This window comes from Phodopus roborovskii, unplaced genomic scaffold (genome assembly GCF_943737965.1).
Source record: "Phodopus roborovskii unplaced genomic scaffold, PHOROB, whole genome shotgun sequence".
Taxonomy (NCBI): domain Eukaryota; kingdom Metazoa; phylum Chordata; class Mammalia; order Rodentia; family Cricetidae; genus Phodopus; species Phodopus roborovskii.
In genome coordinates this window covers 237,641-256,621 of record NW_026126099.1, presented here as the reverse complement: position 1 = coordinate 256,621, position 18,981 = coordinate 237,641, and the positions used below count along the sequence as shown (strand labels likewise).

Here is an 18,981-nt window from a genome sequence, read left to right as displayed (position 1 = left end):
TTACTTTTGTTTCTTCAAAACTTAAAAGTGTGTTGCCTTCTAAAAACATTACACCATTATTTAGTATACTGTAAATATCATGGGAATCAACATACACAAAAAACAAAACAATACAAAGCAATCACCTGGGCCTGCTGCATCTTCAAAAAAGCCGGTTTGTTCTTTCCATGATTTGGAGACTGTTTTGCCCTTGCGTTTTTTCTCAGCTTTATTGAGGAATGAAATGAAAAACAAAGATTATGGACATGAAATGCTAGAAATAATTTTGTTTAACACCCCATGTTTCCACCAAATAATAAAGCCTCCAGTACAATGCATATGCTCTACTATAGTCTTGTCATGAAGACTACCATCATGCTCTAGTGATGCATAACAATGTCCATCATAGCATGATAACTGTCAGTGTGCAGCACTGTAACACAGATCACCCTTGTAACCAACAATTATTTACTTGGACTTAAGACTCAGTAAACAAGAGGGAGATCATGCCTGGCACTGAAAACCAGCTAAAATCTCTGTGCTGGTGAAATGATGATTACTAGAGAAAAATCTACAACCACTAACTTACTAACACAGCATAATCCCAAACATCAATCTACAAACTTTGTTCTTGTATTTGAAGGCAACTGTAGCCTTTACTCTTTATCAAGACAAATTTTGTTACAACAGCCAGAGACAATTGTAGAAATAACCAACCAATTAAGAACAGAGAGTGGTGGAGACCAATCAGAATGCATACACCTGCAGACACCTACTGAACATTCCTAGACACAAGAATCAGGGAACACTACCCAAGATGGAGTTGAAAGATTATCAGAACCAGAGGGTGAGAAATTTTCTGTAAGATAGTGTCTTCTCTTCTAGAAATATCAGGAGAAACACCTATAAAATCTCATGACCATCACTGCCCAAACATGACCGGAACACGAAAAACATGAATACATAAAACAAACAGGATAGAGAAAAGCCCATCAGGCTTTTTCCATACTCAAAGGACCATAGAAAACTGAAGGAAACTGGGGACAGGAGAGGAGCAAGCACTCAGGGAAGAATACACCAATTCGTGTCTGGTGCCAAAATATCAGTCAGGAATAAATGAATGAACACACATGCATAGGCACATTCACATGCACGCGCACACGCACACACACACACACACACACACACACACACACTATTAAACATACTGAACAGGTTATAATAAGGAGAGAGGGAGAGAGAGACAGAAAGAGAGAGGGAGAGAGAATGTATGGACATTCTTAAATACAATCACTAATTATTAGTGAGGATAAAAAGCCATGAATGTTGGCATAGAGAAGGTGGTTAAGAATGGGATATTTTAGAGGGAAGAAAAGGTATGAAGGTTGAAATTAAATAATCATCTATTAAAAAATCAGATCATTCTCCTTGATACCTTGAAAATAATCTGCAATCAAGAAGCAATCTAATTCTCCAAAAGGATGTACTCATTACAAAAAGAGACAAATTTGACTTGTCACAGTGAAAATTTCTATGAATTTATCATTGTGGAACTTACACTCGATTCCTTAAATATGAAAAAAAAATGTTGTTTCTTCAAAACATGACACAATTATTCAATATATTGTATAAATTATGTGAATCAGTATACACAAAAACAAACAGAACAGTCACCTGTGCCTGCTTCTTCATCTTCAAAAAGGCTGGCTATGTCTTTCCATGTTTTGGTGACTGTTTTTCCCTTGCGTTTTTTCTCAGCTTTATGGATCATGGAATGAAAAACCAAGACTGAGCACATTTAAAGTTAGAACACATTATGTTTAACCCCCCCCCCCATCCTCCAATACTAATACATATGCTCTACTATAGCCTCATGATAAAGAAGGCTACCATCATGTTCTAGTGATGTGTAGCAATGCCCACCGTGGTAATTCTAAGTATGCAGCAATAATCACACATACTACCTTTGAAACCAACAATTCTTTACTTGGACTTAAGACTCAGCAAGAGGGATAACATGCATGACACTGAAACACAGCCAAAAACTCCGTACTGATGAGATGAAATGATTACTGGAGAAGAATCTACTAGCTATAACTTACTAACACAGCATAAGCTCCAACAACAATCTACAAACTTTGTTCTTATATCTATCTGAAGATAACTGTAGTCTTTATTCTTCATCAAGGCTACTTTTGTTGCAACAGACAGAGGCAATTGCAGAAATACACAACTATTCAGAGAACAGAGTTTGGTGGAGACCAATCAGAATGTATACACTATTGAACACTCCTGTATTTAAGGTAATGCTCAGCACTAGCAGAGAGGAAGCTAAAAGACCATCAGAGGCAGAGAGTGAGGAATTTGCTGTAAGACTGTGTCTTCTCTTCTAGGAACATCAGGAGAAACACCTACAAAATCTCACGACCATCACTGCCCAAACATGACCTGAACAAGAATGGCATGAATACATACACAAACTGGACTGAGAAAAAGCCCTTCAGGTTTTCATCCCTATTCAAAGAACCATAGAAAACTGAAGTAAACTGGAATGTATAGATAGCCTTTTATGTTTGTTTTGGTTTTGGCTATTTTGTTTTTCGAGACAGGGTTGCTCTGTATTGCTTTGGAGCCTGTCTTGCAACTAACTGTGTATACCAGGCTGTCATTGAACTCACAAATATCCACCTCCCTTTGCCTCCAAAATGCTGGATTAAAGGCATGCACCACCAACACCCAACTATAGACATTCTTAAATAAAATCAGTAACAATTAGTGTATAAAAAAGGCCATGAACTTTGGCATAGAGAAGGGGTTGTAAATGGAAGGATTTAGAGGGAAGAAAAGGTATGAATTATGGTTTAAATTAAAGGATCATCTATTTAAAATGAGATCATTCTCCTTGAAACCATTAAATGAATCTGCAATCAAGAAGCAATCTAACTCTCCAAAAGGATGAACGCATATAAAAAGAGACAAATTTGATTTATCACAGTGAAATCGTCTATAAATCTAGCACTGTGGTACTTAGACTTGTTTCCTCAAAAGTTAATAAAACAGTGATGTCTTCTCAAAACATTACACCATTATTCAATATACTGTAAAGTCATGTGAGTCAATATACACAAGAACAAACAAAACAATCAATCACCTGGGCCTGTTTCTTCATCTTCTAAAAGGCTGACTTCCCATGGTTTGGTGACTGTTTTTCGTTTGCGTTTTTTCTCAGCTTTATTGAGGTATGGAATGAAAAATAACATTTAAGGACATTTAAAGTTAGAACACATTATGTTTAATACCCCATGTCTCCTCCAAATAATACAGACTCCAATACTAATGCATATCCTGTACTATATCCTTGTCATAAAGAAGGCTACCACCATGCTCTAATAATGTGTAAAAATGTCCCCTATAGCACAATGTATGCAGCAGTATAACACAGATCATCTTTGGTACCAGAATTCGTTACTTGGACTTAAGCCTTGCTCAATAAAAGGGAGAGCATGCCTGGTACTGAAAACAAGCTAAAAGCTATGTGCTCTTGAAATGATGATTACTGGAGAAAAATCTACAACCACTAACTTACTAACACAGCACAATCCCTAAAATAATCTACCAACTTTGTTCTTATATCTGAAGATAAGTCTTTACTCTTCTTTTGTTGCAATAGCCAGAGATGATTGCAGAAATACACAACCAACAAGAACAGAGGGTGTTGGAGACCAATCAGAATGCATATACCTACGGAACACTCCTGCATATAAATTAGTCTCAGGGAACACTACCAAAGGGGGCTGAAAGATAATCAAAGCCAGAGAGTGAGGAATTTGCTCTAAGATTGTATCTTCTCTTCTAAGAATATCAGGAGAAACACCTATAAAATCTCATGACCATCACTGCCCAAACATGGCCTGAACAAGAATGGCACCAATACATACACAAACAGGACATAGAAAGCCAATCAGGCTTCATCCTTACTCAAGGGATAATAAAATACAGAAGGAAATTGGGACAGAAGAGGAGGAAATACCCAGGGAAGAATATTCAAATTCATGTGTGGTGACAAAAAGCCAGCCATGAGAACATATATAAAGGTGGTATTAAAATTACTGAACAGGTTATATCAAGGATTATGTGTGTGTTTATGTGTTTTTGTGTGGGTGGTTATAGATATTCTTAAATACAATCACTAAAAAGTAGTGGGAAAATGGTCATGGATTTTTGCTGGGTGAAGGGGATTGAAATGGGAAGTTTTAGAGGGAAGAAAAGGTAGGAAGAAAGGTTGAAATTAAATGATTATATATTAAAAATGAGATAATTCTCCTTGAAGACATGAAAAGAATCTGCAATCAAGAAGCAATTTAATTCTCTAAAAGGATGAACTCATTATAAAGAGACAAATTTGACATATCATAATGAAAATTTCTACGAATTTATATCATTGTGGTACTTACACTTTTTTTCTAAAAAGTGAAAAACAATGTTGCTGTCTGAAAACATTGCACCAATATTCAATATACTGTAAATGTCACGTGACTCAATGTACACAGAAACAAACAGAACAAAACAATTACCTGGGCCTGCTGCATCTTCAAACACACCAGCTTGGTCTTTCCATGTTTTGGTGGCTGCTTTTCCTTTGTGAGTCTTTTCAGCTTTATTGAGGTATGAAATGAAAAACAAGGATTATGGACATTTAAACCTAGAACACATTATGTTTACTCCCCTATATTTACCAAAAATAATAAAGCCTCCAATACTAAAGCATATAGTCTACTATAGCCTTGTCATGAAGATTGCTACCATCATGTTGTAGTGATGTGAAACAATGCCCATCATAGCATGATAGCTCTATGCATGCAGCATTTGAACCTAAGACTTGATCAACAAGTGGGGAGCATATATGACACTGGAAACCCTGCTAAGAAATCTGTGTTGGTGACATGATGGATATAGAAGAACTATCTACAATCACTAACTAACTAACACTGCACAATCACTAACAACAACCTATAAACATTTTTCTTTTTTACTGGTCAAAACAACTTTATTATCAACCACTGTGAGAAATACTCAGTCACAGCATACAGAAGATTATCCCACAGCATTTTTCCCTTTCTGTGTAATGGAATAGGTAGGTTTTGAATTTAACATAGTAAAGCTACATACAAAACAGTTATCAATTAAGAATTACGGTTATAATATCTAGTCTATCTGAATTTGATAAAATTAGAGAAAATATTCAATTATCTTGGTGAGTTTGAAGTTTTATATCTAATTTATCTTTTACCGTAACTAAGAAAAACACTATGACTGTAATTATCTAGTCTTCAATAATTAAAAAATACAGATTTATTAAAATATAGTTAGTCATCTATAATAATCAAACTTATAGTCAGTTAGGTTTTCTATATATACAAATATATATTTCAGGTAGGTATTCTTCAAACATTTCAAAGATCTACAGAATTTAAATTGTTTAATAATTTAGACTTTTCATTATAGTGAGAGACCGCTCTAATACCCATTTATTCTAGAAAAGATGATGTGCATCAAAACTCTGCATATTTTCTATATGGCATAAGCTAGACACATGGGAAAAGAAACTGCCCTTGCCTCAATTTCTGACAGTTACTTCCTAAACTTGACTAGCAGGACACAAGAAAGGCAGGACACAAGAAAGGTGAAAGCCAAGCTTTGCAGAGACAATGAAGGGCAGTCCTTCAAAATTCCCTGCTTCACAGGTAAGCTAGGCCTGTAGTGAAAAGGTGGATGGATGTCTCAGCATTACAGATGAACCTTGGTGAATGTCCAGGCAACTTTGTTGACTTTCTTGCTCTTGGGTTTTTTCCTCAACTTTGTTGTGTAATGAAGAACAAAACAAAAATTATGCGCATTTAAAGCCAGAACACATTATATTTAGTATGTCTGCCAAATTATAAAGGTTCTAATCATAACATATACACTCTAATGCAGTGTTGTCTTGAAAAGGCTCAAGTGATAAATGATGGAGGATATAGGGATGAATACTTTGCATTGGTATGGATTTTCATTTATTACTACAAATGTAAGGTCAATTTTGTTATATGTATATTTCTTCTCTTTAGGTACTTGGTTTATACAGATATTTTAAAATGTAATGCATATTTAATACAGATTGTATATAGTCAGCTATAATAGTCAAAAACTTATAGGTTAGTTAGATTTTCTAAATATAGAGATATATTTCAAATGGCATTCTTCAAACCTTTCAAAACCTACAGAATATGGCATTAAAAGTGATTTAGGGTTTTTCTTGACACTGACACCTGCATCACAAAGGAAGATGAACATTGAAGAAACTTGTTATGGAGTTTACTCCCGATATGGCAAGACTATCCATTTGGGCAAGAAATTGCTCTTATCTGGACTATTTGACTTTAGGCTATATAAAATGGACATACAGGACCCACATAAAAGTGACTTGCTCAAGCAAGATGGACAGTGCTACAGAATTCCTGCTTCATGGAAGAGTCTGCAGACATTCTCCAGGACACAGAGAAAAGTGACTGACAAACTGCCAATACAAGTAGACAGTTTAAAATTCCCTGCTTTGCTGAGGAATCTTCCAGACACACTATGTCCTATGGGCCAAAGATGGAACATTTCAGAAGAACTTCAGGTCACTGAGCAGGCAGCTAGTTGTCTCTGTCAATTATAGAGTTTTTATATTACACTTCTGTGGACTTTGATGGAGTTAAAGACAGATAGTCATGGTTATGGTTTTCCTTAGTTATGATAAAAGTTACATTTAAGACTTTAGACTCACAAAGGTAAGATAAAATATTTTCTTTAAAACTTGCTAAATGTTATTATAGTTCTTGTTTAATAACTGCTTCATTATATATTTTACTATATTAAAGTTAGAACCTTTTTATTTAGACAAAAAGAAGAGATGATGGGAGATGTCATTCTGTAACTATGTTTCTCATATTGTTTAATGAATAAAGCACTGTCGGCCAATAGGGTAGCAAGATAAGGTGGGACTAGGAGAGGTGTAGAATTCTGAAGAATGAGATATGATCACTGGAGGGCAGGATGTGTGATTCTGGCATTCTCAGTGAGATAAGACCATGTAGAAATATATATATATGTATATGTACATGTATATGTATGTATATGTATATACATACATATACTATGTACATACATATACATACACACACACACACACACACACACACACACACACACACACACACACACACACACATAGCTTCCGGACATGCTCATGTGATATGCAGCTTCCAGTTACCTGGAAGCCCAATTAGACAATATTAATATTTTGAATGAGGACTAATTGCTAGAATATTTTTACTATATTCCCATCAATAAATAAATACATAAATACATACAAACCAATGAGATAGTCTGGTATCAACACCTTAAAAACTTATTAATAATGACATTTGCACAGTAAAATCTACTAATTCTATATGTTTTCTGAGACAGGGTTTCCCCATATTGCTTTGCAGCCTGTTTTAGAACTAGCTTTGTAGACCAGGCTGGCCTTAAACTCACAGTGATCCACCTGCCTCTGCCTCCCAAGTTCAGGCCAATAGGAAAGGAAGATAGGCAGGACTGGGAGACAAGGAGGATTCTGTGAAATGGAGAAGAGTCAAGATATAAGGACTTGAGAGAAAGAGGTCCAGACCCTCTCTCTGGTAAGATAAGACCACGTGGAAACACTTAAATTAACAGAAATGGGTTAATATTTAAGACATAGCTAGCCAATAAGAAACATTAGTAACAAGTCAACAGCTTTATATCTAACATAGCATCTCTGTTATTTGGAGTTGACATGGCTCTGGGACCAGGCTGATGATAAAAGTGCTCATAATAAACAACTACATTCCACTCCAGGTGTAAGACTTACAGTCTATATACCATGCCACCGAGAATATTAAGTTAGTTTTTATCTGCTGAACATACTACAAATGTGTGTCATACTTCAATGAAAAATGTATCTGATGCTCAACTACAAGCCTCAATCCTACTCACTATGTTTCATATTGATAAGCAGTGCTATAAACACTACCAAAGAAGAAAAGTAATCAAGAGAACTACAATAATCAGCTTTCTCTCAGACTTGTCTACTAGCACAATAATAGCACAAATATAAGACTAATACAGTACTTTTTGATTGGATTTAACATCCACTCCATGAGATGTAACTCACATCTGACACTTAATGAGGCCAAGAACCTATGAAAAAGTGCTACATTTCACAGGAGAAATCCTATTAACAAGGTTCTTCTAATGGACACAGCAATAAAACAATATTACTTATAACATATTGCTATACTCATTGATTAATTTATCACTCACACATCACCAGAGATTATTTAAGTGGATAGTACTTAGCAAAGAGTCCTACAACTGAACAATGTTCAGAAAATGAGAAACTATGGAGTGCCCAACCTTAAATAGGATGTCTATATAAAACCCTTGCCCTCAAAGCTCAGGTAACTATGTGGAAAAGCAGGCAGAAATTTCTAGGCAGGGGTAGAAAAAACACTTTTCCAAGAAAACATTTTTTCAGAAACAACAGATGAATATAAAGAAATCAGGAAGACTACAACAGGATGCACATATTTTGTATAAGCTCAAGCCTCAAAAATCCCAGCAAGGAGGAGCTCTGGGAAGTGATCACAATTCCCATGCCCTAGCTAAGAATTCATAACTACTAGAAAAAGGAATATCAATTTTCTTCAATGGAGTGACATTGAGTATCCACATACCAATGCAGGCCACATGGTCAGAAGTAGTCAGTTAACACAAACCAGACTCCCCATTTTGTGTGTGTTTTCTTTTTTTTTTTTTTTCAAGAGGAAAAGAAAATGAGTTTGAACAGATAAGGATATTGAACACAGTTTGAAAGGAGATTTGGGAGGGAAAATAATATGATCAAAGAAAGTTGTGTGAAAAAAAATTAAAGCATTAAACAAATAAAAACATTTTTTAAACAAAGATACAACATAAGCAAAGTTTAACATACATTATAATTTCATATAATTAAGAAATAGCCTAATGTTCCATCATCACCAAAAAGGCTTCTATGAGAACAACCATCAATTTTGAATTAGCACAGTGAAAATTCCTAGAAGCTTATCACTAGGCTGCTTTCTGCTTTTTGTTTTATTGAAATAGAAAAGAGTCTTTCCTTCTGAAACACGACACCATTATTCAATATAGAGGAATTATCTTGCAAGTCAATAGATCAATATAGAAAAACAAAGCAATTACCTGGAGCTATTCGGACATCTTTCCCTGGTCTGGCTTCATATTCCCAAGGTTTGGGGAGTCCTCTGCCCCTGGGTTTTTTCCCAGCTTTGTTGAAATATGAAATGAAAAATAAAAATGATGTACTTTTACAGCTAGAACTCATTATAATTTGTATGTATGCCAAAATAAATAAAGCTTCTTATAATAAAATATAGATTCTCTTCCTACAGCATTGCCATGAAAAGGCTACAAGCATGTTTACATGATACACAGCTTCCAGTTGCCTAGTCACTCAGTTTAGATGATTTTAATGTTATCTATGAACATAACCTCCTGGTCATTTTTGTTAAGTGCTTACAGTTAAAAAAGAAATATCAGTATAAATGCCTTCAAATTTAGGTTATTAGGAAAAATTAATTTTATCTCACAAACCACTAATTATAATTAAAAATGCTTTGTAGGTAGATACGAAACACACATACACACCGATGGGTGCAAATACTAACATTTTGAGAGTTTATAAAATATGTTTTTATTTAAATTTAAAAAATCTTATTTTCTGTTTCAATCCCAGTTCCCTCTTCCATTTCTATGTGTGTTTCATTTTATAAGAGACAGAAAGATCATGAAATTGGAGGACAGAGACATGACAAACAATATTGGAGGAGGTGGGGAAGAATATGATTAAAATTAACTACTTGAAGTTTTCAATGGTTAAATAAAAGACTTAAATGAAGAAAAAAAGAAAATATTTTCAACCAAAAGTGCAATTAAGTTTCTCATATAAAAGATTTTCATATAATCAAGAAATACTCTAATTCTCTAAAAGGAGGCTTTTCTCAGAACAACAAGAAATATTGGACTAGCACAATGAAAATTCTAGCAGTTAATCACTGAGCTACTTTCTACATTTGTTTTTTTTAACAGAAGAGTGTTTCCTTCTGAAACACACCATTATTCAATATAGAGGGATCATCCTGCAAATTAATAGATAAATATATAAAAACAAAGCAATTACCTGGGGCTGTTTGGACATCTTCCCAAGATTTGGTGAATCCTCTACCCTTGGGTTTTTTCAGAACTTTGTTGAGGTTTGAAATGAAAAATGAAAATGATGTACATTTACAGATAGAACTCATTATGACCTGTATGTATCCCAATTAATAAATCTTCATATTAACATGAAAAGGTTATAATTATGCTCATGTGATATGCACCCTGGTAGTCTAATTCAGAAAGCTTTCATATTTTGTGTGAAAATTACTTGCCAGGCTATCTTTGTATATGTTCAAAGTAAAGAAAGAAAAAGAGAGGGGAAGGAAGGAGGGAGGCAGGAAGGGAGGTAGAGAGAGAGGAAGAGAGGGAGGGAGGGAGGAAAGGAGGGAAGGAGTGGGGAAGGAGGGAGAAACACATAGAGATGACTTTGTAATTAGATAAATGAATTTTACATAGCAAAAATTTATTGAATTTAACAATTATTTGCAAATATAGATATGAAACATGCACACGCGCGCGCGCACACACACACACACATCTATGTTCAAAGCTCAATTGCTTTTATTTTTAAGGCTCTTGAGTTCAAATAGTCTACTGTTTCTCTTCTTCCTTACCCAAAGAACATGGAATATGCTTAAACAGGGCTTGTGATAGCAAATATTCCATTTTTTCTACAGCCTTTTTATGTATTTTTGTTAACTACTTAACAGAAAGTATTCTATCCTCAGTTACTAAGGAAAATATAAGATCACTTAACTGTAGCCATAACTTTACCCCCCCCATTTACAACTAATTCACTTAAATATACTTGACTTTACTCACTTATTTTTACAAACTGCCTTACAATTCATGTTGAAAACTTCCATTTTAAAAGAACTCTAGACTCACACTGCCATTATCAGGATCAGACCACTGATACTCCATCATATTGACATTAGTGCTAAAGATTCCAGTGTCCCTAAAACAGTTATTCTTGGCAATTTCTGGATCTTTTCTATACCAAAGACAACCGTGTCCCTTTGTTCATCTTCAACTCCCTTACTTGCTATCTTTAGTTTCAGACGTAAAGATTACGTTTTCCACTATCATTGCCAAGTTTAGCCAAAGTTCCTTTATTTTCATTCAAGTCATCCAAGCTCCTTCTGGGTTTGCCCTATTTCTGATGCAACTTGTACTCAACTGTCTACCTTCAATACTTCTAAATGAAATAACCATTCCTTCAACACTGCTCAGCTCTCACTTCCAAGCTATTTGTCTTCAACTTTTAGCAAAATTAACAGAATAGAGGTTAGCAGCTTATTCTGTAAAAAACTAGACATTTGTAAATATTAAATAGTCTGAAAGCTATATATAGTCTCTGTCACAAACTTATTTGTGTGCTTATTGTTAAAAATAAAACCAATGACTATAAAAACTAGTATTATATTAAAACTACATGGGCTGGATAAAGCTCTCTGAAAAGTTCACACTCATCTCCAAGGAGGAATCACTCTTGTAATTGATTTTTAAGTATATTCTCATTCTGTAGTGTTTTCTTCTGCTTAAGTTACTATAGTTCTATGTTTCAGCAAAAGACTTACCCCTTCAATTTATATGAAGACTAACATATTTTTTGTGAATGAACTTAACTATTCCTGGTGGTTGAAGGGGATGGTTCAGTAGTTAAGAGCACAAGTTGCTGCCTTTACAAAGGACCATAGTTTATTTCTAACACTTGTACCAAGTGGTTAACAACTGCCTGTAACTACAGTTCCAGAGGATCCAATATCCAGTTTAGTCCTCTGAAGATACTTGCATGTAAATGTACAAACATACATGCAGACACACATTCAGATGATTCGAAGAAATACTGTTTTTGTTTTTTAAGTTCCTAACTCCTATACAATGAAATCCAAAGACATTGAAGTGGTAGAAATTTAGGATAAATAATTCAAAAGTCTAGTTTTAAGGATGACTAATGACTCCTTGGATTTGATTGAAGAGATAAAAATTCAAGCAGTCAGTTCAGTAATGAGTAACTTAGCATTTTGCATAGAAAACAAAACATAGTGATTCTGAATATTTAGGCAAAAAAACTCATTAAATCAAACTCAATAGACCACTGGCCCCAGGTAGGGAGGAGGAGAAGATATAGGCCTGAAGATGGTGAGTGTGGAAGGCCAGACAGGAACTCAGACTGCCACATCTCATCTCCTTCTGGAGGAATTACCAGTTGCATAGCATATCTATAAGTAATGAAGATAATCTGCAATAAACTGAATGGCCATTGGCACATTTATAAGATTAACAATGTAGGCCAAACTAAAAAAAATGATTAAAGTTTGTGGGAGAAAGAAAAAAAGATCAGAGTTAAGAAGGTGGAGGGGAATATATCTCAACAGAAAAGACTTTCAAAACATCCATATGCAAAGTTACTACAGTAGAAGCTTCCTGAACTATATAATATTCATATATATATATATGAATATTATATATATAAAGTTCACATGAAATAATCATGTAATGGAGGGAAAAAGCCCCACCTAGACAATACATATGACCAAAAATCCCCTATAATACATCTAGAAATGGGTTACCAGTTTTTAGGTGTTAGACAAAGTTGTTCCAGAGAACATACTCCTAATACTATAGATCATGGCCAAAGCAATTAATTACCCTCATTAACTTGATAGCAAGATTATCAAGATAGTTTTTATTTTCTGAACAAACCACATACTCCTGTCATAGAGCATGGAGAAACCTAGCTGTTATTCAAACGGAAGCTTCAGCACTAATGGCTATAATTCATAGTGCTAAATGTTGCTATACCTTATATCAGAGAGGAAAGGTAATCATCAATCTGACTCAAGTATCTATTACTCAGCTAAATGTTGCTATACCTTATATCAGAGAAGAAAGGTAATCATCAATCTGACTCAAGTATCTATTAATCATATGACCTACTATATCAACCTACTGGCAACATACACTGGTACAATAGTGATGCAACTGTTACAGGGAAACCAAACTTTCTTTTTAATTGGAATTAGGGTCCAGTCCATGAATGAGCCCATACTTGACACTGTTTATGTGGATAAGGTCATAAGATTTAGTGAAAATCCCACTAGTATGACTCTGGTTGACACATAAACAAAGACTCTCCTAAAGATATATTATCATACACATTAATCACCATAATGTTTAAAGCACTTCAGAGAAGTTTCTTTCAGTGTATGGTAATTAACACAGGGACCAACAGCTGAACAACCTGCAGAGAGTAAGAAACCCTAAATGGGATATTTGCATCACACCTCAAGGCTCAGGGATCTATGTAGAAGAGAAGGCAGAAAAATTCTAGTCAGAGGTTAAAAGGGACTTCCACCAGACAACATTTTTGAGAAACAACAGAGTAGACAAACATATGAAATCAGAAAGACATAACAGAATGTGCAAGACAAATAGAAGCCTAAACATGACAAATTCTTAGCATGGATGAGGGGAATTAGGCACAAATTCTCAGTCCTAGCAAAATGGTTCATAATTGAAAGCTGCTGAGAAAGGGAAAACCAGTTTTCTTCAATGGAGTAACATTAGGTAAGTATATCAATAACACTCCAAGGCAAGCCACGTTTTCAGCAATAATTGCCTAACACAAGTCAGATTTCACAAGTCAGATTCCCAATTTTTTAACATGATTTTCATTTTTTAAGAGAAAGAACATGAAGCTTAAAGGATAGAGTGGTGGAAGATTTGAGATGAGTTACATGAATGGGAAGAATATGATCAGAATAATCATATAAAATTTTTGAAGAATAAATAAAATCATTAAGCACAGAAAAACAATTTTAACCCAAACTGCCACAAAACATCAAAATTTTAAACACAATTTCATATAATCAAGAAATAATATCATTCTCTAACATGAAGGCAATAGTCTAATTCTTCAAACAGGAGGCTTTTATTAGAACAAACACTATTGTTGGAGTAGCACTGTGAATATTTCTAGCAGTTAATCATTGGGTTATTTTCTGTATTTGTTTCTTTAAGATAGAAAAAATGTCTTTCCTTCTGAAACCCTGCACCATTATGAAATGTAGAGCAATTAACTTTCAAATCAAAATAGAAAAATAAAGCAATCACCTGGAGCTGCTTGGTTATCTTTTCCAGGTCTGGCTACATCTTTCCCAGGTTTGGTGAATCCTCTGCCCTTGGGTTTTCTCAAACCTTTGTTGAGATATAAAATGAAAATCAAATAAAAAAAATGGTGTACATGTAAAGCTATAACACACTAAGCTCTGGTATGGATGTTAAATAAAACTCCATATAATAAAATATAGACACTCTCATAATGTTGTCATGAAGGGCTTTCATCATGCTCACATAATATACAGCTTTCAGTTATCTGGTAACCCAATTTAGACAATTTCAATGTTTTCTGTTAAGAATACTTGCCATGTTCTTTGCATCAATTTCCACATGTTTTACAAAAGATATTTCAGTATCAACACCTTTACAATTTTGTTATTCTTTAAAAAGGGTTTTATATAGCAAAATGTACCAGTTCTAAATAGGGAGAGATATCAAACACACACACACACACACACACACACACCCTAATATAACTGTTTTTAAAGATTAACTACTCTCATTTTAAGGGCTTTATTTTATAAGTTAAAACAACCTACAGTTTTAATTTTACTGTGCTCAAAGGTATTCATAAATAGGACCAGGGATGAAAGCTATCCTATCTTTTGCAGTATTTTTATTGTACTTCTACTCACCAAAAAGGGACATAATCTATAGCATCATATTCATTTACAACTAATTTCATTTCTATAAACCAGACTTACTTCATTCTTAACAACTACCACTCCAGGTTTAAAACTCTCAATTTAAAGAACTCTATTAATGTTACTCATATTACCCTTTCTTTTCATAGACTCCCTGTCATCAGTTTCAGGATGTTGACCAGAACCATACCACCAATAAAGATTCCAGATAACACCCTGAAATAGTTATTCATGGCAATTTCTGAATCTTTTCTGTCTTCAAGACAACAGTGTCTCTATGTCTATCCTCCTGATCATGTTTTACACTCTCATTGCAAAATTTAACCACAGTTCACTTATTTTCATCCAATCTATTAGGTTTCTTTTGGCTTTCCTCTACTCCTACTGCTGCTTGAACTCTACTGTCCACCTTCATCAATACCTCTAAATGAAGTATTCTTCCTTCTATAATACTGAGCAGTGAGTGAGCTCACCTCCAAGCCATTCTCTAGTCAGAAACAACGGACTAAAGGTTAACAATGTAGTTTTGTAAAAAGATAGACAGGAATCATTGTGATAGTAGTTTTGTAAAAAGATAGACAGGAATCGTTGTGATAGTAGTTTTGTAAAAAGATAGACAGGAATCATTGTGATAGTTACATATGGTCTCTACCATACATTCTTCTTTGATTGTTTTTAACAAAAAGAAATACAAGAACATAAAACCAATATTATCATTATCATATAGGCATCATGGGATGTATAAGGCCTGCTCTGCAACACCCAAGATAATCTCAATAGAAGAGTTGCTGCTACTGTAATTTACTTCCAAGTAGATTCCTAAAATGTTTTATTCAGTTCAAGTTCCCACCCATTAGTATTTTTGCATTTGTACTGACCTGCTTTTGGCATTCTGACAGGAAATGCCCTCAGCTGCAGCCACTAAGAGCAACACATGTGCCTATTCACTATATTCCCTTTTTAAAGGGTCCTGCCCACCTCTTATAGCTCTCTCTCTATTCCTTCCTCTTACCCTTTCTCTCCATCTATCTGGTCCTCGCTCATCCTGCTGTTCCTTTCCATGGAGGCCAGTCTCCCACTCCCTTTTCCCTGTTTTACAATCTGTTCCCCCTAGGGGGAAAAAGTCCAATTAAACTCTGTAACATGGTATCTTTCTCCAGCCAGTTTTTTTTTTAATTACAACACTTATCTCTGTGTGTGTGTGCTCTATTCAGCAAAGCATTCACCACCATACTTTATATGAAAGTAGATTAAAGGCTATCTTTGGGAATTACCTGAATTATATATAACACCTTAAAAACTACGCTTGAGGCTGAGGACAAGGTTCAAAAGGCAATAGTACTTATTGCTTCCCTTGCAGAAGACCAGAATTCATTTCTAATACCCATACCAAGTGGAGCAGAACTTTCTGTAATTCTAGCTCCAGAAGAATTCAATTTCTGTCCCCTTGGAATAACTCCATGCATATGCAAAAACATGCAGACACACATATAGATAAATAATAAATAAAACTTTAAAGCTTCCAACTCCCAATAACCAAACCCCCAAATATTAAATGTTAAAAAAAAAAACATACAGGATGAAGAATCCAAAGTCCAATTTTAAAGATGATTAATGAGTCCAAATCGGATTCAAATGAACAGAAAAATTAATTTAGGCAGTCAATTCAGAGATAGGATGAAAAAACACAGTAACTTGCACAAAAAATAAAAGAGGGTGATTCTGAATAAAAGAGCTATTCACAGAAATCTTTGAAGTTCTGGCCAAAGGTGTTTCATAGACTCTTCCCCTTCTACACTACAGGCTACTGGTAATGCTATTGGTTATCCTCTAAAACTTGACAGTAAAATCTTAAGGTAGTTTTAATTTGTGGAATGCACTACCAACTTATGTTTTGGAACATTCAAATTGGTTATGTTTCATAGTGCTAAAAGGTGCTATACATACTACCAAAGGGGCAAAGAAATGACCAATCTGGCCCATATACTAACCTAGTGATGTACAAAATTGATCCTTCTGTAAAATATACTTTGCAAAAATAGCACAAATATTATAAGAGTAATAAAGCACTGTTTAATTAGATTTAAAAGCTGCTCCATTAAATGAGCCCCATATTTTACACTGTTAATCAGGCCAAGAAGTTGAGATTAGACAGATCACAAGCCTTATGGAAAATCCTACTAGTGTGATTCTGCTGAATTGACATAGAAATAAAGTGATTCCTATGACAGGCTGCTTTACTCCATCACACAAGCATCATCGAGAAGCTCCTTACACTGAGTGATAATGAAAACGACGACTTTTAAGTGGACAACACGCACAGAGACTGCAGTGCTCAACCCTAAACATATGTCTGTATCACATCCCTAAAATTTCAAGCCTGAAAAAAATCTCAGCATGGAGAAGGGGAAGTAGACATACAAATTCCAGCCCTGTCCAAGAATTAATAGCTGCCAGAAAGGGATAATCCATTTTCTTCAATGGAATAACACTGATTATATCAACCACACACAGAGGCAGGGGACGTGTTTAGAAATAGTTGGCTAACACAAATCAGATTCCCATTTTCTAGGTGTTTCTCATGTTTGTTTAAGAGAAAGTAAGAGAATGAAGTCCAGAAATGAAGACATGGAGGATAATTTGAGAAGAGTTGGAGGAGGTGAAAGAGTAGGAACAAAATAAAATAAAAAAAATATTAAAATCATTATACAATAATTTAAATCACAGTTGCTATATAAATGAAGACTTATATACAGAAGATTTTCATATAATCAGAAAGTAGTGTAAAAGGATGCATTGATTTAAAACAAACAGAAACTTTGGACTAGAACACTAAAAATTTCCAGCAATTTATCAATGAGCTACTTTCTACGGGTTTTCTTAAAACAGAAAATATTTTTTTCCTTCTGAAACACTACACCATTACTAACTGTGCATGAATTATCATGAAAATCAATATGAAAAGTTACAGAAATCACCTGGGGCTGTTTGGTCACCTTTCACAGGTCTGTCTTCATCCTCAAAAGGGTTGGTGAATACACTGGCCTTGGATTTTTCTGCAGCTTCTTGGAGGTATGAGATAAAAGTAAAAATAATGTACATTAAAAAACAGGAACATACTATAATAAAACACAGAATCTCCTATAGTGTTTTCAATAAAAGGCTACCATCATGCTCATGTGATATGTGGCTTCCAGTTGCCCAATAGCTTTAATATTATTAACTGTGAGGAATAACTGCCAGGTCATTTGTGTCTATGTTAAATGTTTAACAACAGAAAAATTACACAACCAATTCCTTCATAATTTAGTTATTAGAAAAAATGAATTTCACTTAGTAAAAAGCAGTATTTCTAAATAAATTTCTTTGTTTGGAAATATTTGAAAGACATATACACAAATATGTGTTCAAAGCTCAGTTACATTTTTTGAGTGTTTGTCTCATAATATGAAACAGTCTATAGCATTGCTTCTTCTGGGTCAAAGACCATACATATAAATAAACAGGACATGTGAAAACAAATGCCCCATCTTTCTTGAACCTTTTTATGCCACACCTCCCTTTCATGTAGTCTATATTCAGCTGCCAGGGCAAATAACAAATGTTTAAAGATTATTTAATTAAATTTAATTGCTGCCATAGTCTCACCCTTCATTCACAATTAATCCAACTTTATTCACCAAACTCTTAATTCACTTTTAACAACTTCCTCACACTTCAGGTTTAAAAACAAGTCTTTCAAAAAATTCATATGAAAACCCATGGTATTATGATTATTTCAACATACACCAAGCCAGGCCATATGTTCAAAAGTAGTCAGCTGACACAAATCAGACTCCCATGTTTTTATGTTTTCCTACATTTATTTAAGAGAGAATAAAACAAAGTCCACAGGATGGAGAGGTGGCAATTTGGGAGGAGTTGGGGGGCAAGGAGTGTGATTAAAAGTAAATTGTATGAAATTCTCAAAGAA

General features: G+C 34.5%; 1 protein-coding gene across 1 annotated transcript in view; it reads right to left on the bottom strand.

Annotated features, from left to right (window-relative positions):
* The window catches only part of LOC127218432 (sex comb on midleg-like protein 2), a 66,290-nt gene that overhangs the window by 28,422 nt on the left and 18,887 nt on the right, over positions 1-18,981 (bottom strand). Inside the window, exons 7-14 of the mRNA XM_051179448.1 lie at positions 17,987-18,073; positions 14,359-14,442; positions 10,262-10,324; positions 9,265-9,348; positions 4,554-4,634; positions 3,131-3,208; positions 1,654-1,767; positions 126-206 (exon numbers count right to left, since the gene is read on the bottom strand). Coding sequence (XP_051035405.1) covers positions 126-206; positions 1,654-1,767; positions 3,131-3,208; positions 4,554-4,634; positions 9,265-9,348; positions 10,262-10,324; positions 14,359-14,442; positions 17,987-18,073 — 672 coding nt within the window. The remainder of the gene's footprint in view (positions 1-125; positions 207-1,653; positions 1,768-3,130; positions 3,209-4,553; positions 4,635-9,264; positions 9,349-10,261; positions 10,325-14,358; positions 14,443-17,986; positions 18,074-18,981) is intronic.